The sequence below is a fragment of the Tachypleus tridentatus genome, chromosome 1 (genome assembly GCF_004210375.1).
Source record: "Tachypleus tridentatus isolate NWPU-2018 chromosome 1, ASM421037v1, whole genome shotgun sequence".
NCBI classification, from domain to species: domain Eukaryota; kingdom Metazoa; phylum Arthropoda; class Merostomata; order Xiphosura; family Limulidae; genus Tachypleus; species Tachypleus tridentatus.
Window position 1 is genome coordinate 125,259,864 of NC_134825.1, and position 27,506 is coordinate 125,287,369.

The 27,506-nt window shown below is 34.1% G+C and overlaps 1 protein-coding gene across 4 annotated transcripts in view; it reads right to left on the reverse strand.

Annotated features, from left to right (window-relative positions):
• Window positions 1-21,419, reverse strand: part of LOC143222726 (T-box transcription factor TBX3-like) — a 28,062-nt gene extending 6,643 nt beyond the window's left edge. For 3 of the 4 annotated variants that reach the window (XR_013012442.1, XR_013012441.1, XM_076449632.1), the window contains exons 1-4: window positions 20,818-21,419; window positions 8,132-8,399; window positions 5,067-5,213; window positions 842-918 (exon numbers count right to left, since the gene is read on the reverse strand). Coding sequence is in view for 2 of the 4 variants with exons in the window: in XM_076449632.1 (XP_076305747.1) it covers window positions 842-918; window positions 5,067-5,213; window positions 8,132-8,399; window positions 20,818-21,143 (818 nt within the window). In the remaining 2 variants the exon portion in view is untranslated. Of the gene's footprint in view, window positions 1-841; window positions 919-5,066; window positions 5,214-8,131; window positions 8,400-20,787 lie in introns of all 4 variants that reach the window. The other variant, XM_076449652.1, reaches the window with a different exon arrangement.
• Window positions 21,420-27,506: the final 6,087 nt, after the last annotated feature.

Genomic DNA, 27,506 nt, shown 5'->3' on the forward strand with positions numbered 1-27,506 from the left:
TGGTTTACCACTGAACACGCTCTATATTTTCATCTATAAAGCCGTTATAGCAGTGACAGTTAATCATGCTTTTCGATTTAGAATAGATGAATAAGTGAGCTTCTGTCGTATGTATGGCCTTCGATTGGAAAATATTTCTAAAATTACATTTGACCCTTACGAGACCCTAACTTGGCCGTTTAGCCAAAGTGTTGCTTGGCCATTCTCATTAAACGAACCAAACGTAAACATGATACACCATAAAATAATATATTATTACAATTATATGTACTTTTTAGGTTTAATTACTAAAATCGGAGTTGAGAAAGAGATATTCCTCATGGATTTTGACACGTTATTTTACCTGTTAAGTTTTCATTTACGAAACTAAGTAATACTGAAGACATACAAAAGCAAACATTCTAGTGCGTATTGTAATATTTAATATTCATGGAGTGGTGTTAAAAGTTAAAGTTACGGGAATTGTTTCTTTAAATATGTACAATTGTGGCGTTTTTGAATGAGAAAGTAAAAAAATAGGTCATAAGCCTGTTTAGAGTAAATTTCTTTATCAATTGTTCAGCTGAAATTCTAATTTTTTTTAACTTCTTTTCTGCTGGATTTTCTCGAGTAACTGAACGATTTAATGACAGTCAAGAATAAAAACTAAATAATAACTATGTGTGAGTTTAGAGAGCTAATTAACGAAGGTTGTTATGTTGTAAAGCCAGAACTGGTTTAGCTCATTAAATTTAACATTGTTATTATGAGATAACTATTGTTTTAAAGTGATTTGTTAGTATCTTTGTTCAGTGTTCCTAATGTTCAGTACATACCAAAGGTAACGTTAGATTATACATACTTCATGTCTTGTTTTGCATTACGGACTTCTCGAAATCCTTTGGCAAACGGATTATTATCAATCTTCAGTTTGGTTATCTGTGGGGAATTCATAACGGGAAATAACTTAAAAACCTTCGAAGCCAAATTTTTCAAAGTAATAAACTGTAAATAAAAACTTAAAAGTTATTGTGAAACACTATCATAAATAAAAATTAAACTGCTTGTCAAGTAAAGTAAAATGGTATGACACTTTTGTTTCCCCCGGTGGGACAGCGGTAAGTCTAAGGGCTTATATTACTAAAATCAGGGATTCGATTCCTCACTGTGGACATAGATCTAAAACAAACAAACAGACACTTGTGTAATATTCACAATTACAGAGGGCCTGGCATGGCCAAGCGCGTAAGGCGTACGACTCGTAATCTGAGGGTCGCGTGTTCGCGCCCGCGTCGCGCTAAACATGCTCGCCCTCCCAGCCGTGGGGGCGTATAATGTGACGGTCAATCCCACTATTCGTTGGTAAAAGAGTAGCCCAAGAGTTGGCGGTGGGTGGTGATGACTAGCTGCCTTCCCTCTAGTCTTACACTGCAAAATTAGGGACGGCTAGCACAGATAGCCCTCGAGTAGCTTTGTGCGAAATTCCAAACAAACAAACAAACACAATTACAGTATTTAATCCACCATTAACACAGTATTACGACGAGATTAACGCTATATCTCTATTAACAGAATATTGTCAACCCTATAAATTTACTTTAAACCCCCATTATCTTAACGTTAAAAAACGTTCATTATTTTAGTGTAAATGGTAAATCTCTACAAGTAAAACATTAACAAACTTCTATTACTACAGGATTAAGTATAAATTCCCATTAGCACAGCATTATTAAACCTTCATTACTAGAATATGTATCATTACTATTACAGGTGTCTATATATATGTACTGCACGTATTGTAAACAAACTTTTCGGTTTTGTTCTAACAATTTATAATACGTTTTCTTTTTTTGTACGTGCCTTGTGTTTACCTAACTTTTAAATGGGATATCTACTTGGACGTATTAACTCAATTTCGATCATTTCATACGTCAGGAAACATCCCTGCACAATGCTTAGCAGAACTACCTCTATCATGTCACCTGTCAGTATGTAAATACTATGTTTTTCAATTTAAAGAAAAGTCCACACTATGTGCAATATCCATTTGAGCATTAGTCTTTAACTTCCATTAAAAGGTATACTTAAAAAAATCTCTGTTTGAATGTGTTTATTTCATTTGGGTCATTGGAGTCCCATAAGTTTTAAAGTCGACCATTTTCCACCTTGATCTCAACAAATTATATTGACTAGAAAAGCTCCTGAATTTTCTCTTCAGTACCAGCTAGAAATACTAAAAATAAGCGGTGGCTTTCTTAACTAAACCAAATAAATTTTCACCTAGCAACGCCAAGCTGTATGAAATGAGAAACAATGGATACGTTAGACACAATCGTCGAAGATAAGTCCATTATGACCTTTGGGTGACCTTCATATGTGAGATGGCCTAGAAATAGTCCTATTTATGTTATTTTCGTTAATATATTAGGGTTCGCTATAATATTTAAAAATGATTTTTGAATCACTGTTGTTATAATAAAATCACGTAAATTAGTTTTGGGTTTTTAAAAGCCTAAATGTAATTCATTAGCTACGAAATACATAAAAATCCCGGTATTATTGCACAATGTAATCCGTCAGCTACAAAATACATTAGAAATCCCGATATTATTTATTATTGTAACCTCACAGGGTACAGTTAATAATAACTGAATAATGTACGTTTGATATTGATCCCCATTGAAAACGAATACTTTAAAATCACATTTTCAACAACCAAATTGTACGTGATCACAAAAAACAGTATCAAATAACGAGGTTTCCGATCAGCTGAAAGCATCAATACTGAATTATGGCGCATTCACTATCTGCATTTGTCAATAAACAGGGGTTACGGCAAACATCTAAGTTATAATCGGTCATATACAAACTCTACTTGAAAGACATACATACATACATTTTCGAGATAATGTGGTGCTAAGGTCCGCCCTGAAACACGTTAAAATATACAAAGGATTGTCTTCGATCGGATTCGCTAGCGTACAGTAATGCTTACTAAACTGTAACAGAAGCTTATGGGAACACCTACAGCTGCTACAGACATTATTTGGGGATTGCAAGTTGGTGATTTATGGCATTCAAAAAAGAAAGTAAAGGGGCGGTCTCTACTAGCATTACTCCACAGACGATACCCAAATATTTAGTTATTCTCAGTACCTGACTATAATACTATATCAAGCTTGAATAATGGACTAGTTAGAAACTTCTTTAATACATACAGGTAAACAGATCTGGAAATCGGATAGATAGTAGGCTTAATCTATAGTACACTTAGAAGAAGAAAAAAAACGCGAACAACTGAATTTGCAATAAATCAACTAAAATGCACAAGTCCTGAAATTAGCACTATAGACTAAACAACTCTTGTCACAAGTACCCCGAATTATTGTTAGGTTAAACAAGAAATTGTTTGTCCTCCCTTTTTTTTCTAATTGAATAACAAAAATTGTCATAAGCAAATGAATACAAGAATATTTTCCCTTTCCCCAAAACTGTTCTTAGATAAAAGAGCCAAACTTTCCATAAGATTTGAAATTAGTATTGTAGGTTAAACAACGTTTCTCCCTAATATCCTGAACTATATATAAACCGGATGTTCGGTATCAACTGCTATGTATGGTATACCATTCAACAACCTGTAAACAACGTCTGAAGATGTCAAGTTCGACATGGCTTCTCCCTTTCATTTCTGAGAGTTTTTGCGCATGAGCATAGACAAGATAATATGTCCGAATTTTACTTTAACGCTCACATTTTTACGTGCTTTTACCATTTACTACTGGTGAGAATCCATATATTACATCAGAGTGTGTAATATATATACATTTTTTTTTTGCCTATTACAACTCTCAGTAGAAAGAAATGGTACAAAAAATTGAATGAAATCCCCCATAGCAATTAATGGAATTAGTTCCAATACTGATGTTATTTTTATTTCACGTACTTGCTATTAAGACACATATAACCAACAGTCACATATCCATAAAATATTTGGCACTTAAGAAGTTTAGAAAAACGTGTTTGAAAAACAATAATGTTTCCATGGGCTCTAGATGTAGCTTTATGGTTAAAATAGTTATTGAAAAAAGATTGTTTCAAAGATAGTTATACAAATAATATATTCAGTTTTTAATACATTTTTGCTGAACTACATCACATATTTTATACTCAGTTTTGTTGGTCCCACCTATACGTACATTTAGTATTACAACACAATTTTTTTTACATTATTAAGGAAGTAAAACTGAAAAACAAATAAACAGTATTTTACTACCATTAACGTGAAATTTGTAATCAACAAAAGGGAACACATAAAAAAATATAAATTCGTTTGAGCTTCAGCATTATTAGGACACATTTTTTTCAAATGAAATAAGTAACCGGCCCAGCATGGACAGGTGGTTAGGGTTCTCGTAATCTGAGGTCGCGGGTTCGAATCCTCGTCACACCAAACATGCTCGCCTTTTCAGCAGTAGAACCGTTACAATGTAACGGTCAATTCCACTATTCGTTGGTAAAAGAGTAGCTGCCTTCCCTCTTGTCTTACACTGTTAAATTAGGGACAGCTAGCGCAGATAACTAGATAAGATTAGCTGCCTTCCCTCTTGTCTTACACTGTTAAATTAGGGACAGCTAGCGCAGATAACCCTCGTGTAGCTTTGCGCGAAATTAAGAAAAATAAAAAAAACTTAAGTAATTATTAATTCAAATGTTTCGCTCAACGGTACTTTTATGTATGTTTTTCCTCAATCAAATATAAGTATATTAAATATGAGCGCAATATTTTGCATACATCAGACGAGAGCTCTATATCAACTGATTAAAGGCCTAGCTAACTCCCTAGCGGTTGTTAATAAGGCACTTTTTTTAAAAAAACTACTCAGGCGACTACACTTATGACACTGATCTGGAAATGAAACATTGTATTCTATAAAACTTTCATAGGTGATCACTTAGCTAAAGTCCCTAACTTTTACACTGCATTATTACAAACTGGCCCAGTAAGTTTTGTGTAATATCACATTTCGATTATCAAAAATCAACACTTCATGTATTTTGTGAATTATAAATACCAATAATTACTCTACCTCTTTATTCTGATAGGCAGTGACAGCAATGAACTCCGTTTCCTTGAAGGCGTACGTACGAAACGTACTATAGGGGAGTTTCAGAATGTCGTTGGTCTGTACCAGATGAAATCTTGGCTGGTATTTGTGCATAGAGTTCAAGATCGTCTACGAGAAAAACGTTACAAAATATCTATAATGGAGATTAACATTCTACTACCAGATCAACGTTTCTAGCATTTAGAAAGTTAGCAAAACATATTTTCTGGATATAAGTTATATAAGTTTGCAGATTTAGTAGGCAAGGAAATTGAGAAAATGAAGAAATAATTGAAAAGAAATGAGCTGTAGATGAACTATACGTAAAACAAATCAAAACCAAAACTCGAAAAAGAAACCAGAGAGCATTTAAATTAATCTGCTCTTAGGTGATATATGTATATATATATTTTATAGTGGTATATGTGATAAATTTTATAGTGATATATGTGATATACAGGTAATATATATATATATTTATAGTCACATACGTGATATACTAATACATATTTTATAGTGATATATAAGTGATATATTTATAAAAATTTTATAGTGATATATGTATATATATTGTATAGTGATTATTGTTAGTTTATTTCTTCAGGATATTATTTTTCAAAGCGAATAAGGGTTGGAATGGCCAAGTAGTTAGGTCGCTCGACTCCTAATCTAAGAGTCACGGGTTCGAATCCCCGTCACATCAGACATGCTCGCCCTTTGAGTCGTGGGGGCGTTAGAATGTTACGGTTAATCTCAATATTTGTTGGTAAAAGAGGAGCCCAATAGTTGGCGGTGGGTGCTGATGACTAGCTGCTTTTTCTCTAGTCTTTCGCTGCTAAATGAGGGACTGCTAGCGCAGATAGCAGTCCTGTAACTCTGCGCGAAATTCAAAAAACAAACAAACCAAATATCACGTATTTGAAATTTTATCGCGTATTCTACATAAATACAACGTTTGACGAAACATTTTGCAAAAATTCTTTGTAGGAGTTAACTATAATGTTTTCGAATAGAAACATTCATACAGAGAAGCTTCGAATAACAGTAAATTAAAAAAGTGCAATAATTGGGTGAAGTCAAACATAAAACTACGTAAAAAATTAGAGAAAAAGTTGTAGAACTTTTTCCATGGTGTATTGTCAGTCTTCTAAAATATCTATGTGATAGTTTTGTTATGGTAATATATCCTGTTTCTGTAAAGTTTAACTTGTACTTTTATTTTATCTTCAAACTCTCACAAGGAATTCATACATCTGAATAAACTAAGTCTCTTAGAATATTATACAGACCAACAAGGTACTAAAAGACAACTTCGCCCTGTTTTATTACCAGTACTATAGCAAACAGATGGGTGTATTTTGTGGCATCCGTAAAGACTGAACATTACAGACGTTGCTCTTTCAACTAAGGGGAATAGCCGCTCGTCCCTTATGAACGAAATACAAAAACAGGGCGAAGTTTAGCAGTCACCCAAATTAGAAAAACTTTAACCCGAAAGTTTGCAACAAAAATGTATCAACAACTGGATATATTAATTCTAAGCTGTTTGTCGCTGTTTTAAGAACGATACTTTGATAGAATATATAATTAATGATAGTACTTTTACCATTATAAATAAATATCACGTGCTATTCGCATATCAAAAAATAAGCATTAAAGAATGTCAATAAAATTATTGTTTCCAGATTAGCTCAACAGAACTCGATTTTTTACAAGTGCTCCAAAGGTTATAGATCACAGTGATCGAGGGTCTGAGACTCACTTTTCACGCACAAACTTTGTATTCATGATTTTTTCAGTTCTCGGTTAGGAACTATACTTACACTATTTCTATAAGAAAATCCTATCAGTTAATTTTATCAACACTTTAGAGACGTCGCTAGGTGTTTAAAAGATTCGAGGTTCGAACGTGGAAATTTTTGGCGTTCCAATATGATACCGATCACGATTTTCTGTTCTTGTTTTTCAAGACACCAATTGGAGATTCAGAGATCTGTCATATAAAATCGGGGCACGGGCCTCCGTGCCAGTGCTTAGCGACGTATCTGCAACACCTTATTTTATAACTCGAGGAGATGATTAAAATTTCATCATAAGTTGAGGATGCTTAAAAGAAAAACATACATTTTTTTATTAAACACTGGATTTTGAAGTTGAAATTGATAAATAGTGATTGAGTTTGAATTTGTTGTGTTTTTTTTTTAAAGAAAGGAATCCCAAGTGATTTTAAGTGCGTAATCGAGTCAGAAAGAATACAATTATTTATTGACACTTAAGCTTTGAACTAAGGGATAACATTAAAAGAACTTGTAACTTCTAAATTAACAAACGTAACATAAACAATTCTCTATTCTAGATACTTTTTGTCATATAACTAAATAAAAGTGAAAATAGTCTTGTGATCCGTGAGTAATATATTTCGTACAGCTGAGGACGCTTTTATTATCCCAATCTGGAATCAATCAATTATTCTTTAGATTGTATTGTTAAATCATACGAAAAATGTTAATTAGAACAATATATGTACATGAATGTGAAAAAATGCAAAAGTGTATGAAAAAATTCAGTATTTTAAAGTTAATTTTTTAGTTTCGAGATTAAATGACTGACGGAGAAGTATCTTTCATGTTTCAGTTCTCAGTTGCGCGAAACCTTGGTGGATATAGTTTTGGGAAATTTAGAAAGATTTGTGTCCTACGCGTACTAATGTGTCATGTCATGTTTTCGTGAATTTGAATGTTTGTTTTTCATCATAATTAACCACCCAGTAAATAAAATTATCATATCTCATGATATTACGTTAACCAAAGCAGACTGATTCTTTATACAAAGCAATTTTTGTATGGTACGGCAACGTCTGATGGCCTAGCGCTATGGCCACTATAACATTCATTCTGATTCAACTAAAGGGCTGTCAGTATATTTCAAACTATATCATTTAGGAATGTAAACAAGTTTTTAACAAGTGTCAGATTTGTATTTAGGAATAGTAAGTTTAATTAATTAGAATTTAGGAAAATAAGTTTTGCCTCTTCATCTCTGCTTACCGATCCGTGTTGTCCACATACGTTGTTGGTGAGTTTCAGCTTGTGGAATGATACCACCTTCTGCATCCACTGTTCCCCTGTGCTAGGTGAGTCTGGGTGGATGTACATTCGCTTGGGTATTTCTGGGTCAGCTTTACCGGCCACCATCCAACGGCTATTGTGGAACTTGTACCTGCAGTCGTCCACTGCTACAATGTCCATCAACATAATGTACTTTGCCTTCTTGTCCAGACCGGACACTCGGACTTTGAAGGCGGGGAACATCCTCCTAGCAACAATAAGAATGTGTTCAGTTGTTTAATGATGTACAAACACGATACAACACTTGGAATAATAACTAGTTTACGTCGTTCGAGCATGCAAGAAAGTGTTATCGTAGAATCTGTTGATCAATTTATTACAACTGCTCTTTTCAACTCGACTTTTATCGACATACTACCCTACGCTATAACTTATTTGTTGTAAAGCACAAAGTTACACGTATATATGTGAACTTATCACCACGGGTATCGAAACTCGAATTTTAGCATCGTAAATCATCATATTTGTCGCTGAGCCACCGAGTAGATAGAGTTTGTCCAAAAGTCATTCATTTTACTTGAGATTTTGTTACACTGATAATAAAAAGAAAAATCATAAGTAAATACAAAATGTTATATAAATAATCGACGTTTCCTGAAGGGTGTATTTCTTTAACCAGAAGCGTATAAGTTAAATCATATAAAATGTTACAAAGCGAATTAAAGTGACTTTTTATTTTATGTATACAAGGTATCCTGAAATTATATTCACAAAATGTTTTTACTTGTATTTCAGAAACTTAACACAATTTAAAACATTCTGTGCTGTGAAAATTAGTGTTCTAACCTACCACTTCTATTTATACGTAGATGAAAACAATGAAATCTCTCCTCTCAGTATAATAAGATTATAGAAGAATAGCTTGTAAACCATTAAATTTGAATCCAAACGTTGTTTACTTCGTCCGCCTATTAAAGATACATCTCTTGAAAATTACATAGCAGGTAAACATCCTTTACGTAAGACATGGAAATTCGCTTCTAGAGTATGTTTTACAAGTAAAGTATTACAGCAGTTCTGAAGATTATATAATTTTTAAGAGTCTATAGAAAGGTTACCTGCGCATGTAAGTCCCTATTTTTGAACTGATAGGATAAAGAAAAGCAGGCTAATCAACGCCACCTACCATCAATCCTGGATTTTTTTGTCTGTCCGAAAAGTGAAATTTTACTCCCCCCCACTTCGTTCAGTTCACCCACGACCATAAAAATCAGAGCACTTTTTCACAGCATAAACTATGAATCTTTGGATTGACTGTACATGTACTTTAGCCATAAGTTACGCTCGTCCTTGAATTTTACAAAATAAATCACTTTTAAAGAAGAAAAACGAATCGTAACGCTAACTCTATCTTTCTTTCTATTTTTAGTGTATGTTCAAGGTAAAGATGTTATATAGTTTCATTATACTCTCAGCTTGTACTTACGTTAGCTTGTAATGGCTCTTACTTTAATAAAGGTGTAACACTCTGAACTGACTTATAATTTTCAGCTCAGAGAGAAGTCTTTGAGCGGTTCGTACTTTTTAGCAAAGGTCAAACTCTGAGGAGATTGCACTTTCAAAATAATACTGTTACTGATCCAGATAAATGTTTCAATTAAGTGTACTTCTTACGATTTATTATAACACTCAACTTTACTCTCATGAAAATGCGCATGCACCCTACTTTTTAAATGCACATGCATTTATCAACAAATGTAAACAAAAGGGAGAAGTTAATGTACTTAAAGGTACATTTTATTCATTAACGTATTGAAAGCTTATAAAGGTTTTTAAAAAGATCTAACGTTGGTTCATAAAATAACATTGATAGTTTATTTATTCATAATATTCAGTATGGTCAAATTTAGCTCTAACTAAAGTAAAGCAAAAAAAAAGTGCATAAGTTAGAGTGTTAATGTATTATTTTATCTAAATATAAGCCATACGTAATAAAGGCTTAATTAATGTTAGGCGTAAGACAAGTGGACTTGAAGATTTCGGTGTCTGCGATTAGAATTCTTTTGTATTATTCTAGAAATCCTGCATTTATAGTAACGATAATAATTTGGTCGCAAATGTTTTGTTGGTCTCTGCTAGTTTTTAAATAATATACAGCCTCTCCTATATACGAAATTTCAGTAAAGTTTACACATATTCTTCATATACAATCATTTCGATAGAGATATAGTCTCAAAATGAGTTATAGTTTAAATGTATAGAAGTATCAACACAGGTAGACACTGAAGATTTCCAACTTTCGTGACAGAAAGTTCTTTTTAACAGCGTAAAAATTAGCTTCGTCTGTAGTATTAAAGAGACTTTGCCTGAGAGCGTGGTGTCTATCTTCATGAGATCTAGAGTTCATGAGTATACAGGATAGCTAGAGTCTCTAAGTATGTGATTTCTATGTTTAGGACAACTATAATTTCCAAGTGCATAATGTCTGTTTTTTTAAATACCTAGAGTCCCCGAGTGCGAAATTCTAGCTACAGGATACGAAGAGATCCTGAGCGAGTTACATTTTATAAAGTTACAACTTCTGAGCAGTTACATTTCCTTAAAGTTGCAGTCACTGAGGAAGTTATCGCTTCAGAAAAGAAACGCTCAGACTAGTTGGAAAGACACTAACTGAACAATTCTTATTAGACCAAACATATTGTTTTTGGAGCGATGTACTTCTTTAATGGCAAGTACTTATTAACGTTTTCAGAGTATACTCTACTTCCTGAAGCACATAAGTGGACTTTACTTTCTCGGAAACAGACCCTAAACAGGCAAGCTTTCATTTGAGATATTTTCTTTTCTATAGGTCTTACATTCTCAGCCGATAAACTCTCTGATCTTACTCCCCTATAAGAAGATTATGCTTTTACTTATAAACTGTTTTTCTTTCCATATTATATTTCGTGAAGAACTAGAATCCCTGAGCAAAATAAGCTTTTATAGAACAAGTACCACTGGGAGACAAAGCCCATGAATGTATACGAATGTTGAAATGTATTCTCAGGGGTATGTAACCCTACAGAGTGGAACTTCTGAATAACGGGTTACACATAGAATCACTTTCATGCTCCCAAGCTATGATGGTCCAACAAGTAAGAGAGATTTTCATAAATTCAGGTTAACAGGAATATTCTAAAAAATAAATATGTTTTATTCACGTGGCTAACATCTTGCTATGTAGTGTGGTATAGTAAAGAAGCTAGGACTATTCCATTATATGTTGTTTGTTTAAAGCGGAAATCCACAGTATGATTCCAGCTTGAATTTTAGCGTTATAAACTCCAACCTCGCCGTTAAGTCGTTAGAGGGGACGGGAGCACACTTTATCTCAACAGATGACTGTTATTAATTACTTAGTCTATATTCTTAATGCGTTTATATACATATATACATATAAAGGTCGATTTCTTGATAAACACTATCTATTATTTGTGATTTAAGCAATTGAAGGTAATTTTAAGGTAATTTTTTTTACTAGAGAAAGTAACTTAAAGTTTTTTTTTGTTGTTTTTTTGCGGGGAATGTTAATTATACTTTCCGGTAAAAGAACAAATGTGAACGCCAAGATGATTGATTTAACGTATAACAGAACTTACAGTAGTTGATAGTTACCTACATCTGTGTCTATTCAAGTAAATAAATTCTTATATTACTTCGTAGTCATTATGAAACTTCGTATTCTATTATATTGTCCTTATCTAGCATCGCGCTGTAATCACATACATAAATTTGCATATAAATATGTATCATGAAAGCTATATACAAACGAAGCAAACGTTTACTGTTCTTCCAATACACTGGTTATGAATCATAAAACAACGCTGTTTTGGTTGGCTTGGGAATAATTTGCAAGGACTACCAGATTAGTTCTAAGTCATCAGTTACGGAACTGAGAAGGTCAGTTCATGTGCACAGGTTCTACTATTAGTGGGTGGATGGGTGGAGTGGCACTTGAACAAAATCAAAATAAGGCGATTCCACCCAAGATTAAGCAGAGAAAACTCCGTTTTAATAAAAAAAGTTTTCTTAATGGACCCTATGATAATGTTCACTATTTTCTCCAGGATTTGTTCCATTTGAAATAAATCATATATTTTTTATGCTTGAAATGTATTGTAACACGCTTAACTTTAAAGTCATATTATTTATTACTTTCCCAAAGTCCCCTTATTGGGCATTGAAAGTTGGTCCATCACAATCTCACGGAAGAAAAAAGCTTTATTCTTCAGATAATAATATAAATGGCTCTGGTTTTATTCTTTGATCATTATTGTACTCAAAATCCTGAATATTTACTAGGCTTCTTTCTCTAAAGTAGTTTTACAAATAACGTTTTCTATCATGTATGGCCCGGCATGGCCAAGCATGTTAAGGCGTTCGACTCGTAATCGGAGGGTCGCGGGTTCGAATCCCGGTCGCACCAAACATGTTCGCCCTTTCAGCCGTGGGGGCGTTACATTGTGACAGTCAATCCCACTAGTCGTCGGTAAAAGAGTAGCCCAAGAGTTGGTGGTGAGTGGTAATGACTAGCTGCCTTCCCTCTAGTCTTACACTGCTAAATTAGGGACGGCTAGCGTAGATAGCCCTCGAGTAGCTTTGCGCGAAATTCAAAAAACAAACAAACTATCATGTATACTATATTTCAAGGACATTGTTCAACATTTATCTTCAATGTTCATCGTACTCGTATACTATAATTTTATAATAGATACTAAATTGATTTATTATCATCGTAAGTGATGCCCATTTCCTCGGCTTGACTTTCTTAAAGTGCATTTATTTTCATACTACTTTTGCGAAAAGAACAAACTTACTTTAATAAGTCAAAACTCTCGTTTATAAAGAATTTTTCACATTGAGTAAGTATAATTAACACTAGAATGAGGCCAGGCGGTTAGGGCGCTCGACTTGTAATCCGAGGGTGGTGGGTTTGAATCCCCGTCACACCAAACATGCTCACCCCTTTCAGCTGTGAGGGGCATTATAAGTAACGATCAATCTCATTACTCGTTAGTAAAAGAGTAGTCCAAGAGTTGGCGGTGGGTCTTACACTGCTAAATGAAAGAAAGCTAGCGCAGACAGCCCACGTGTAGCTTTGCGCGAAATTCAACAAAGAACAATAACATAATCTTAATAGTTTCCTCTATCTTTTCATTTGTACGTAATCCGATTACTTCACAATGGTATTCAGCACTTCACAAATTTAACATTCACAACGTGATTTAAAAACAACAGCTCATAATGACATAGCAGTGGCTAAGCCATTACCTGATACACTACCAGATTTTATTGTCCATTTAGCATGCATACTTGATTTAATGACGAACTATGAAATACACCTTATCCCTTTAAAACACAAAGCTTAAAATCTACAAACGTCGTCACTATACTTGACTGCTGTAAAACAATCTACAAACGTCGTCACTATACATGACTGCTGTAAAACAATCTACAAACGTCGTCACTATACTTGCTTGCTGTAAAACAATCTACAAACGTCGTCACTATACATGACTGCTGTAAAACAATCTACAAACGTCGTCACTATACTTGACTGCTGTGAAACAATCTACAAACGTCGTCACTATACTTGACTGCTGTGAAACAATCTACAAACGTCGTCACTATACTTGACTGCTGTAAAACAATCTACAAACGTCGTCACTATACTTGACTGCTGTAAAACAATCTACAAACGTCGTCACTATACTTGACTGCTGTAAAACAATCTACAAACGTCGTCACTATACTTGACTGCTGTAAAACAATCTACAAACGTCGTCACTATACTTGACTGATGTAAAACAATCTACAAACGTCGTTACTATACTTGACTGCTGTAAAACAATCTACAAACGTCGTTACTATACTTGACTGCTGTAAAACAATCTACAAACGTCGTCACTATACTTGACTGCTGTAAAACAATCTACAAACGTCGTCACTATACATGACTGCTGTAAAACAATCTACAAACGTCGTCACTATACTTGCTTGCTGTAAAACAATCTACAAACGTCGTCACTATACTTGACTGCTGTAAAACAATCTACAAACGTCGTCACTATACATGACTGCTGTAAAACAATCTACAAACGTCGTCACTATACTTGACTGCTGTGAAACAATCTACAAACGTCGTCACTATACTTGACTGCTGTAAAACAATCTACAAACGTCGTCACTATACTTGACTGCTGTAAAACAATCTACAAACGTCGTCACTATACTTGACTGCTGTAAAACAATCTACAAACGTCGTCACTATACTTGACTGCTGTAAAACAATCTACAAACGTCGTCACTATACTTGCTTGCTGTAAAACAATCTACAAACGTCGTCACTATACTTGCTTGCTGTAAAACAATCTACAAACGTCGTCACTATACTTGACTGATGTAAAACAATCTACAAACGTCGTTACTATACTTGACTGCTGTAAAACAATCTACAAACGTCGTTACTATACTTGACTGCTGTAAAACAATCTACAAACGTCGTCACTATACTTGACTGCTGTAAAACAATCTACAAACGTCGTCACTATACTTGACTGCTGTAAAACAATCTACAAACGTCGTCACTATACCTGACTGCTGTAAAACAATCTACAAACGTCTTCACTATACTTGACTGCTGTAAAACAATCTACAAACGTCGTCACTATACTTGACTACTGAGCTCATAATCGTCTTGGATTTATTCAAATCTTATTAATTTGATCTTATCCGGCAAATTGTATTATAACGAATTTCATCTATTTGGATTGTAAAACACTGCTGAAACAATTTTAGAAGTCTATTCCACTTATCTCACTTACTGCATAATAAATTATCCATTTCCTTTATGCTTCTATAACTGCCACATTTGTTGTTTGTTCTACATAATATATTTCTTCATTAACGCATAATATTTTCGTTCGTGCGTTGTTTCGCAATGAGGATCATTGTGGCGCCAATTAACACTGTCGACTAAATTACTGCTAAATAATAAAAGAATGGTGCATCCTCTCTTACACGAAAGAATGTGGTTGGGTATATATGTTTTCAAAAAGTATATACCTTGGATCGTCATGTATGTCTCAAATATTAATTAAGAAAGTACTTAAACTGTACTTGATTTAAAACAAAATACGATGGAAAAAATACGATCTGATCAACCAGTTTTAAACTTACATTTACGCTTTTTTTTGTCTTTTTCTAGTTTATTTTACAAGATGTTATGGTCACGTTAGTTAGTTTGTTACTGAGCAAAAAACCATATAATAGGGTATCTGTGCTCTGTCCACTGCGGTTACTGAAACCATAATTTTAGGAGTTTGGGTCGCGTTAGACTCTTATTATATGAAAGAAAAAATTCAGTAAAGCTGTATTAAACAAGCCTTTCCTAACTAATTTGTTTGTTGCTTAGCAATCTACAAAACGGGGAATCAGTGCTTTGCTTACTGCAGGTATCGAAATCCGTTTTATAGCGTTATGAGCCTTTAGACTTAACACTGAGCCACTGTAAGGGATTTCCTGTTGAAAACAGGTTCACTTGTCAAATAGGATTATATCAGTTTCTTTTTCTTAAATGAGATGTAACAAGTAGGTCACTGACTATTTGACTCGTACATTGATTTGTTAAGCAAATTTAAACATTAATAATAAGTGTTTTGTTTTTTTACTGCTCACAGCGAATCCTAAAATTTGATTTTTTTCCACAATGGGTCTTCTCAATACATTAAGAATTAAATTTAATAAATTTCGTTGTAGTTCCTAAAATTAAATGAGCGCCGCTTAATGACCTTCCAGGAGTTCAGCAGTAAATATGAAGATTTATAGTCCTAAAAAGCCGGTGTAAGATACTCGTGATGGGTTTGGTTTGTTTTGAATTTCGTGCAAAACTACTCGAGAGCTATCTGCGTTAGCTGTCCGTAATTTAGCAGTATAAGGCTAAAAGGAAGATAGCTAGTCATCACTACCCACCGCCAACGCGGTTATAGCGGTCGGCTCGTAATTTGAGGGTCGCAGGTTCGAATCTCCGTCACACCAAACTTGCTCGCCCTTTCAGCCATGTGGCGTTAAATGGTCAATTCCACTATTCATTGGTAAAAGAGTAGCCCAAGAGTTGGCGGTGGGTGGTGATTACTAACTCCTTTGCCTCTAGTCTTACACTGCCAAATTAGGGACGGCTAGCGCAGATAGTCATTGTGTAGCTTTGCGCGAAATTCAAAACAAGCAAACAGGAGCGGTCCACTGTAACAAAAACCGTAACTGATAGTAAAAAAACTTCATTTATTGCAAATAATAAATTCGATTCGCGCATTTCTACAGCGTCTGTTTGAATAGCGGGTAGTAAAATATATTGTTCAAAGAACTGTATTATTGAAAAAATTAACGGTTACCTGTAGCAACTATTAGTTCTGTCTAAGTTAAGTTTTTAAATGACATAAATTAAGATGAAAAATAAAGTAATTATAACTATAGGTGCTATCGTTTGTTCCTATTCTTCTGTTGTTGTAGTTGTTATATGAAAAAGTTTATTTAAATTATCTGTCAGTGTACTTGGTGGAAAGCTCCTGAAGAAGCTGTAAAGTGAAACGTTGAGTTTCCAATTAAATAAAAATAATACGTTTGGTATTATAAGATCGTTTATTACTAATAGTAAAATATCTTTAATACACCAATATGCACTACAGAAATTGGATATATTTTGCGTCTGTTCACTACTGTATTGTAAATAAGGATCAAGTTATTCACCGAGACAGCTAGCTTTAGGCTTAATACGCACCTGAACAATGAGAAAGTTTTGAAAGCCGTGTGTGGAACAGTGCTAGGAAACATTTCTGTATGTCTTGAATAAATATTATTAGGCTTTATTAACATGCGTTTATATACAGGGTGGCCTGTAAGTCCCTACCCATCCATATGTTATTATGTTATATTCAATTACGCATGTATTATAAATTTTTCTTTTTTTCAGAGAAATATGGCCGATGTCAGCCCATGTTGAGGAAAATGTCTCACAGAACATGGCGTCGCATAATATTATGCAGCGAGAATGAGGTACAGCACACAGATACACTGGATACATAAGATATATGGATAGGTAGGGACATACGGGCCACCCTGTACACTGCTACAAATCTTTTCATAATACTAAATTTCAGCTGAAGAAAAAACATGATGGTAACACGAACTGAAAGAATTAGCACGGTCTAGAAACTGGTTTGCAGCTATGAGCAGTTGATTTCCAAGCATGTACAAAATTATATTACTGCAAAAAACAACAGAGCAAGTACGACATATACTAAAGAAGCACTTATGAAAATAACTTGAAGATAAATAAAACATTGTAATATGTAAACATAACAGTCGCGGAATTTATGTAGGGTAAATAATTAGAATTATTTCTTCGTTAAGAATTGTGTTGACATCAAGGGTAAGATATCAAGAGATAATTAAAATTAGTGTGTGTAAGTTTTTATTTTTTTTATTGGGACAGATTATTTACAATAAACGGACAACACAAGACGTACTTGTTTTAAAATAATATATTCAAAAGAAGCCAAACGTATGTAGAAAACTTCATTACACTATTGATAATCACAGTTGTATCCAAAGTTTTAAATACTTGTCTATTTTTCGTCAAATTCTACATAGGAGGAGTCAATTGTCTTAAAACAACCATTGACAATATAAATTCTTTCCCATATCTTTGTTATTACAATAGTTGCTGTGAAACTCACTTTAGAAATCGCCCATCATGGCTAAAATGATATGCGGTCGAACTTCACATATACTTTCACTAACGTAACTTATCTGATCTTTGCATTTGAACGTATCTATAACACGCAACAGAAAAATCTAAAAATATCTAGCCTTCTAGTTACAACAATATGAAACATAACGAGAAAAACTCAGGAGGTTCGAGTAACATGACAGCAACAATATTACAAAAGTACGATTTGTATAAAATTACGTTAACAAAGTTTGTCGTAACTACCGCTTTTAATCTGTTGACTGCCAAGTATTTCAGCTGCTACAGCAACTCCGAACCAAGTTCAAATTACAACTCTAATGCTTCTTCATTTTGTAACTTTTTTCGTGACGCCATTTTGGATCGAAAGTGAAACAATTTGTAAGTAGATCAAATGCATGTTTTTAAAAACACATCGAGAACACAGTATTGAGAACGAATTAACTCGTCCGTGGCTCTGTGTTACCAATCGGCTTGGACGAGTTATCTCGTCTACGGCACTTAATAGGTTAAAATAATTAACTTTGAACACTCCTCTTGTTAAAACTAAATTATTATCAAATAATATCACTTAAAATGAACACTATTATATATCTAACAGTGTACATATTGATTAAATAATTAATGAAAAGTATGTCAGATAAAAATACAGCGTTATCCTGGGTAAAAGAAAACAAACAAAAACTTTATCTCGGGTAAACAACTTGAAGAGAAGAAACATAGTAAGAAATTACGGAGTTATCCTGCCGAAACTAAACTACTTTGATATTTCAAGTATGCAAATATACACAAGTGTCTGTATCACAGAAGCATCTGTTTAAGAAGCCGGAAGGTGCCTTAACCTAAACATGTGAAGACAGAGAATATGTTAGAATTACGTCTTACTCACTACTAAATATTCTATCAAACTGAATTATTGCTGGTTGTAACACTGGTCAAATGGTTAGACTGTTAAACATTCTAAAATTATAACTCAACCAAGAACTCATTATACTACACATTGTCTAAAATATCGTTCACTTGATTAATCAGAGAAAATTCTAGAATTACAACTTAGTCAAGAAATCACAATACTTCTGATTGTCTAAAACGTTGGTTACATGGTTAGACTGTGAAACTTTCTAGTCCGATGACTCAGCCAAGAAATCATAGTAGCCAGGAAAACCTGTGGGCAAAATATTTGCATAATATGTGTGAAATTACAGAGAGCTTAAGGTTCTTCTAAAACCTCTGCTGTCAAAGTTCGTGTTTAACCAGACAATTCTCGATTAATTCTTACACAAGACACGTGTTAGGAAAGTTATAACTACTCCATAGATATCAGAGACGTAAAATTATTATTGCAGATATACATAAATAGCAATGCTCCTTACCTCGCCAGTAATGACAAGGCCGTTTACAAAATTACCTAAAAGCATGCAAGACAGAAATAGTTACATGAAACTAAATAAATCTAGCAGATTGAGTTCGTTTCAATCCATTCATAAACGTTTATAACCCTTTTATTATGTTACCGACGGCTTCTAATGAGCTAAACCAGAAATTTCTTGGAACACCACTAACGTTGTCATGTAACTTACTGTTATTTGATATTAACTTCTGTAGGAACAACAAAATACATGAAATTTAAAAAAGGTGCCGTTAAAAACGGCAATCAAAAAGTGAAAATGAAATGATCATAGAAGTTACTGAAAAATACAGCAAGGTATGCAGAGATGGTAACTTTAAAAAACAGTTATTATATTTACCACAAAACAAAAAGCACACACACGGAGGAAGATCCAGATCAGATAGCAAGGTTTAATTCACACGTAGTCCTGATTGTACAAAAATCACCAGAATATCGGTACAACAGAACAAAGTATCATATATTCATGTTTTACATTCTGATTTGAACAATTTAGGATTTCCATACATAAGTTCAAATATTATGTTCATTTACAAAACATAAATAATTAAATAAATGAAAATAACTCGGCTTAATCAAGGTGTGGAATAACTAGAATTTTCTCAATATTTCACTATCATAAAGTACCAAAAGTAACGATGTAACGGATTGTAACTATATACATTTACCAGTTTCGAACAGGAGCAACATTCAAGTATTACCTTTACTTCTTGCTATTGTACATATTAACATATTGTCGCCTACAAGTACGTAATGATATTGTTGAACCGGTTAGATTCACTGTGCAAGAATTACGTTTTTATTGCAAGAACACACAGAATTACCTTTTGACGTTAACTTAAAAATATTTAAATACACAGGAGTATTCGTAGACAGTGTAATAACCTCTTCAAGTTATAGTTCGGTTGAAAATAGCTACTGGTTAGCATATAACAGGCATCAATATTCTTTAAGTATATCATTTTCATGTTCCAAATGCATACATAAACGCTATTTGTACTAGTTTTTCTCATACTGTATCGCAACATTTATATCTGTTCGATTTATTTATTTAGAGTTTGTTATCAATAGAAAACACTTGTTGTTTCGATTTAAAATTTTATTTTCATCATAAGACTCTGTGGTAAAACTATCTTACGTTTTTAATTTTAGCATTTTACCCCTCAACCGACGACGTGCACTTAAGATCGAAACGATGAAACATCCAGTCATTTACGTATTAGAGGTATTAATAACGCACATTTAGCTAGATTTTATTATTCCCGCTTATTCATCAGTACCAAACCATCATATCTACACCAAATGTTTTCGTTAGAGCTCTACATAATAATGTTAGTAATTGAACAATAATTAACAAATTAAAACAGCTATAAAGCACAAAGCGTTTCTCTGGAATGAAGGTATTTGCTACTCTTCTCATACACAAGTAATAATATAAACCTTAATAGTAAAGATCCTTGTAATTCCTACCGGCCGAGCTTCGTAATCACCATTTCAGTGTTAAGTGAGTGGAATTGTTCCCACAGTTCCTTAGATTCTAACGTAACTTTCGGGTCGTCCTGTACGCCATTGTTGTGATCGTTGAACGATCCTAAAAGCTCAAACTGTCGTTCGTGTTCCAAGCTGCTTTTATCGGCAAAATACGGTGGCATCGACAACGGCGACGGCAGTTTGAAAAAGTGTGACGGGTGTGATTCTGATAATGGTAGAGAGAAGTGGAATGGTTGAGGTAAAAATGAGCACACGCCAAAGTCAGGTCGTCGGAAAGAGGGCAGAAGAAACGGGTTGAAGGCCATCCTTTCTTGTTGTTTTTCAGGTCGTAGGTCCAAATTTAATGAAATCGTAATGAATGAAAAATACGTTCAAATATAGACTATTCCATTTGTTTGTTTTTGTCCCCTTAATTCCCCGTGAAAATAAGACTTCAGTTTATTCCGTATTCTCCTCCAGGGGGCGGTACCTGTCAGCTTTATTCGCCGTAGCTCAGCTTAAGACCTGTACAGCAGCTCAGATACACTGCAAGTGGTTTTATGACAGCGAGTTGTGAATCCTTGTGCACGTTTGTAGGTGTATGGCTGAACTCTCGGGGCGAGAGATATCCGCCCTGGCGCCAAGGGCGTTACCAAACTTGAGAACATAACGCCACTTACTTCTCTCACAACAATGTGACACCAAGCTGGCCCCGGAAAAGGCATAATAAGATGTGCATAAGGCTTACGCCTCTTCTCCAGATAAACGACCTGTCTGGTGCAAGGAGTGTTTAAAATATAGTATTCGTTGTAAGAGCTGCAATCGATTCGTCAACTAGAGTACGAAAAAAAGAATGAAGGAAAAAGATTGATTACACAGAGTATGCCTAACATAATTTGTGCTTAAATCACAAACGTACTGCATTTCAAGACGATACAAGTTAAATAAATAGAGCATAATAAGGTCTCAAACAGTACTTTTAAACAAAATAAAAAATAAACTCCTTGGTGAAATTCCATTTTTTAACGTGATCCCCAATGACTCAGCGGTAAGTCCCTCTTACTCTTTTTTTTCTTTTTTAACGATAAAATGTGAGTTTCGATACTCATGGTGGGACATTAACCTTAGCTTACTTTAACTCTTCAGCAATAAATAACTTAATATGTTTTTTATACATGCATCTTCGTTAAGTTATAAATGTACTATTTTTTATTGTTGGTATTTTTAATCCAATTGTAAGTGCGCCAAGAAATGTTTATGTTATTAATTTTACACTAACTTTTTGTGTGTTTGTTTCAGTGCAAAGTCAGACAATGTCATATCCGCGCCCTATCCACCGTGAGGAATCGAACTGGATTTTAACATTGTGACTCCCTCCTTAAGACTTGCCGTCGATTCAATGAAAGACCTTACATTAACTAAAAGCGTTATTAATAGCAAATGTCGGGTACAAATACAATCATATCCCTGGATATTAATTGGAGGTTATTAATATCAGATTCGGTAGTACAATCTGAATTGAATATGTTATTTAAAACAATATTTTCCATTTTATTTTAATTAAATTTCGTCCTCCTGGAAAACAATATTTGCAGTTAAAAGTGAAAGTATATCTAAGTTAACCTACTAATTGTTAAACATATTGTCATGTTTTATCCTTGCATTATTATCTCTTAAAGATTAATTTGTTAAGTATTTCAGTAACCGAAAAACGTTTTGTTATGAAAATAAAATTGAGTATTGCATTGCTTTTTTGAATAACACCTCAAAATTGTATTAACGGAGAGAAAAGAATAAAATACGAATAAATATATATTTATTTCTCTATAGGCGTGAATGGAAAACTTTAATTTGGAATTCCATTGGTTAGTTTGAAAATGGCCCAGCATGGCCTAGCGCGTAAGGCGTGCGACTCGTAATCCGAGGGTCGCGGGTTCGCGCCCTCGTCGCGCTAAACATGCTCGCCCTCCCAGCCGTGGGGGCGTTATAATGTTACGGTCAATCCCACTATTCGTTGGTAAAAGAGTAGCCCGAGAGTTGGCGGTGGGTGGTGATGACTAGCTGCCTTCCCTCTAGTCTTACACTGCTAAATTAGGGACGGCTAGCACAGATAGCCCTTGAGTAGCTTTGTGCGAAATTCCAAAACAAACAAACTTATAGTTTGAAAATATCTTGTCTCGGAGTTGTGATATTTTAGAATGGAAATGAAAATATTTGTTTAACGACTTTCGTCTATGCATTCTCACCTTATCTTAAATCGAATCTTTTTACTGAAAAAACACATCTACACACGTTCGAAACAAGCGTGTAACTAGTTACACACTGGGCTATCTGCAGTGGTCCAGTCGCGGAGGTCAAACCCAGCAAATCTAGCATTATTAGCTTTCGAGTCCACAGAGGGGGATGCACAATTAGGATTTTTCTCTCTTTTATGTAACATACGTTCACAGATCTGAAGAAATGTCCGAATCGTGGTCTGAAGAAAACATGTTATCACGAAGATCTATAACCCGATAATTTTACTTTAATTTTATTCTGAGGGTTCACAAATAATTCTTTAAAGTTGCTTTTATGAATTCGTTATTCTAACAATAAACCTTTAAAAAAAGCAAGGATACAAAACTTATGATAAGCTAGGAAGAACGATTTCTAGCCTTATTAATTCTTATCAGCTTTGATAGCAAAACTTTCAATTTTGTTTACATAATGCCCCTGAGTTTAAAGCAATATTATAATATTTCGTAAACAAATAAAGCCAATTCAGTACCAATGCACGTGATTAAAAACACATCGAAAATAGATGTATTCTCATGTTTTATGAGATTTTAAATTAATGTTTCGACTTTTTTATGTTCATTGTAGGTTATGAATGAAAAAGAGATGTATTAATCAAATATGTGCTGTCGATGTACATAAACTGATATTTTAAACTCATTAAAACTATCGTGCCGGTCTGTGGATAGGTTGTTCAAATGGCTGGTGGAATATACAGATACGATATAGACGCACACGTACAAACGCGTATTAAACTTTGTGTCGCTACGTGCGCAGACACGTATCTATTAGCTTTGTTGATAACAGGTCACTAACATCCGGTCACTCTTACATGGCATTACAACTAAAAGCATCGCAATTATTAAGGTAACCTCTTTTCTTTATCGTGCAGTACGACGGTTGATGGTATGTCGGAGCCGCAAGACGATATCCAGTTAACGGCTGTTAGACAACCACTCGTCAATGAAACCATGATTTATTACATACTCTTAAAGCCTACGTGTCTTCCTTCAAACTGGGAGGGTTGGAGACGCTTCTAGTGAAGGAGTATGGGCGTGCATTTTAACGAGACTATGAAGTCTCTCTGAGAAACCAGGGCAGCCTGTCTTTATTAGTTTATCAATTCTATCAGTGAAATGATACAAAAAAACGTATCTTTGGTACGATCCAAGAATATTCTACGTGTAGTTTAAACGTCAAGGAAACAAAAACAAAAAACGATGAAAGCCATCTTTTTTCTTATCTATATGGTAAAGATATGATATTTATCACAAGTCATTAGTGTTAGTTAAATTGTCTTAAATATACTATGATTGATTGCTAAGTGTTAGCTATATCTAAGAAGATAGGATGGACATTGCAATTAATTAATTTTTTTTTCAATCTATAGATAAAGTGTATTATTCATTTCAAAGTTACGGTTATTTTGAATAACAATTATAACATTACGCATAGGTCACGAACTAATTACTTAACCAGTTCTTTTTTTATACGCTCAGAAATGCTTGTTTTAAATTTTTTTTTTTTCGGTTGGCCGCTGTGCACTTTGTTATGTATATATCTGTTGAAAATGTATTTAAGTCTTTATGTTAACAAAAATATTTCTTTGCTATTTCATTTTATGTGTGTTCGTACATATATATATATATATATAACAAAGGACTAAAATATTTTTGGTTATCGTGTTCGCCTTAGTACATTCAGTTATTTTACAAATAAGTCACTAAAATTCGGATTTAACTGCTAATTTGTTTTTATTTAGTTACTTTATTTTTCTGGCGAAAGTGGTGGGGGAGTTAAGAATTTTAAATGAACTATGAACTATTCCGAAAAATAGATACTGACAACCCGAACACCATACTATGATTTGAAACTGTGCTGCCATCTTCAGAACTGTACACAAACTGTTTAAACTGAAATCTTATAAAATGTTTTATTGTTTCTCTGTTGTGAGAGAAATTATAGGTCTCCTTACCATTCACACAAATACTCCAGTGCAAGGATCAATCTCCTCCAATTACTTTTAATTATTTCTATAGCTACCTGACGGGAGGGTCTGTTCACGAAAACAGTCCTACCTTGTTGGGATACCCGCCCGTGATATCAGAACACGTATGCTACGTTTCAAACGTAGCGCTCTCGTTATCTCGACGGGTTAAGAAACATAAAATCCGATGACAGATTCTGTTTCAGTGACCCTCACAATCTGTTCCTAAACCTACACCATTCGTGATGTTTTCCAGGATGCATTTTAGCTCCTCCCTTCCACTTTAGTAGAGGATTTTAATAATTTTGTAAAATTTAGATTACCATTTGTGAAACCTGAATCATTAGTAAACTTAAATCATTTACTTCACAGCAAAACATAATTTTCATTATAATTGGCTTTAATATTTTAACTGTGTTGTCAGCTCTATTTAATATATACCAAGCAGAATAAAAATATTAAGATACTAGCGCCATCTCTTGGACATATTTAGATATGTTACTTAATCTTTGCAAAATCCATTTGCAGCACAAATTACTCCTGCAAACAAGATTACCTGTGTCAACAAAACATATTTTTTAAATCATAACAATGCCTGTGTTATTCGACAATACTAACAACGTAGAGTACTGACAAGAAAAAGGAAAGACAAATATTATGAAATATTTAACTGCAGAATTTGTGTTACTTATGTGCGTAAGTGTGGTGACCTCAAGAAAAATCGAATTTACAGTGAAGAAACCAGATTCACACAAACGTTTTTATTTCAAAATTTGATTTATCTAAAAGAATGATATATTAATATAATTAATTTATTATCCACAACAAAATATATGAGCAGTTGTCATTGTAATATTTCAGCTTTAACAAAGCAATCCGTTGATGTGAAATAATGTGCACCTCCCCATTCACTTGTATACAAGTTAATCATCTAAAGATCCGTTATGTAATAGGAAACCCTAATTGTTTGTTTGTATTTTTAATTTCACGCAGTTTTATGTGCGCCATCTGCCCTAGCCGTCCCTAAATTAGCAGTGTAAGACTAGAGGGAATCCAGCTAGTCATCACTATTGGGCTACTCTTTTACCAACAAATAGTGGGGTTGACCGATACTTTATAACGCCTCCACAGCTTGGAGGGAGAGAATGTTTGGTGTGACGGGGACTCGAACCCGCGACCCTCAGATTGCGAGTCGTTCACTATGCCGGGCCAGGTCAGAAAAGCAAATGAATGGGGGTTCATCACACGCTCGTCAATGAACACTTAGCAAAGTAGTCCTTTTACATCTTTACAATTGATATATCTCAATATGAGCAATCTGGAATTGATGTTTAAAACCAGTTAAGTTCACTGGCCACTTTCGATTACCTGTCTAAAAGAGCTGTTTTCGAGGCACTTTAAATGTTTCAAGTCACTTAATGTGATGCGGCGCCACTCCTAAGAGCATTCTACACGAGTTTGATGAAACTGAAGTTCAGTGAGCATACGGACCAATTACCAACTAATTTAAGAAAAAGGCCCAACTAACTTAGCATAGTAAGAGCAGGCGTTATTAAACGTTGGACCGAAGTCGAACAATTTCTTTAATACATCGCAGTACAAAGAGTCGAACGACATAATCTCTACAAAATGGGATATTAACACGTTTTCTTTAAATGAGTTTACTACTACTATTATTTGGATACAGAGTGTACAAAGAACATTGTTCAGCGTGTCACTGATCACCAGAGTAATCTAGATGGCGAGTTATTTCTTGCGTTGTCGTGAGCGAAATGTATCCAATTGGATGCTTGGCGTACAGACAAGCCTTGAGAGTTAGAATTCTGCTACGGCTACGGACAGCTTATTCAGTCTCAGAACAGATACTTTACGATTTTGGCGTAACAGGATCAACAGACAGCGGTCATTTACTTACGTTGTGCATGTCCGGGCCTCTGAACAAGAAATTATCTCCTTAACTGAATATATTATATTAACGAATAAAGTTTGAAACAGTTAATAAAGCATGATGATATTCATAGGACACAATATAACCCATATAACTTTAAAAATATTGAGACAATATTCATTTAAAAATATATGTTTAGTTTTTACACTAGTTCCATAAATACCAATAAAAATGTTTCAAGAAATAATATTTTTCTTCTTAAATTTCCATGGTAAGTCAGAGGTAAGTATACATATTTGGAATGCTAAAATCTGGGTTTCGATCTCCCACGGTGGATAGAATGTAAATAACCAACTGCGTAGCTGTGTGCTAGAAAAAACAACACTTCCCATTTTTTCAGGGAAAAAACAATGGAATAAGAATGGTTTGGTTTGTTTTTAATTTCGCGCAAAGCTACACGAGGGTTATCTTGATGACGAGAAACTCACTTGAAATAAAAATGTATCTCAGAATGTATTTTATCAATAAAAGTGTTAATAC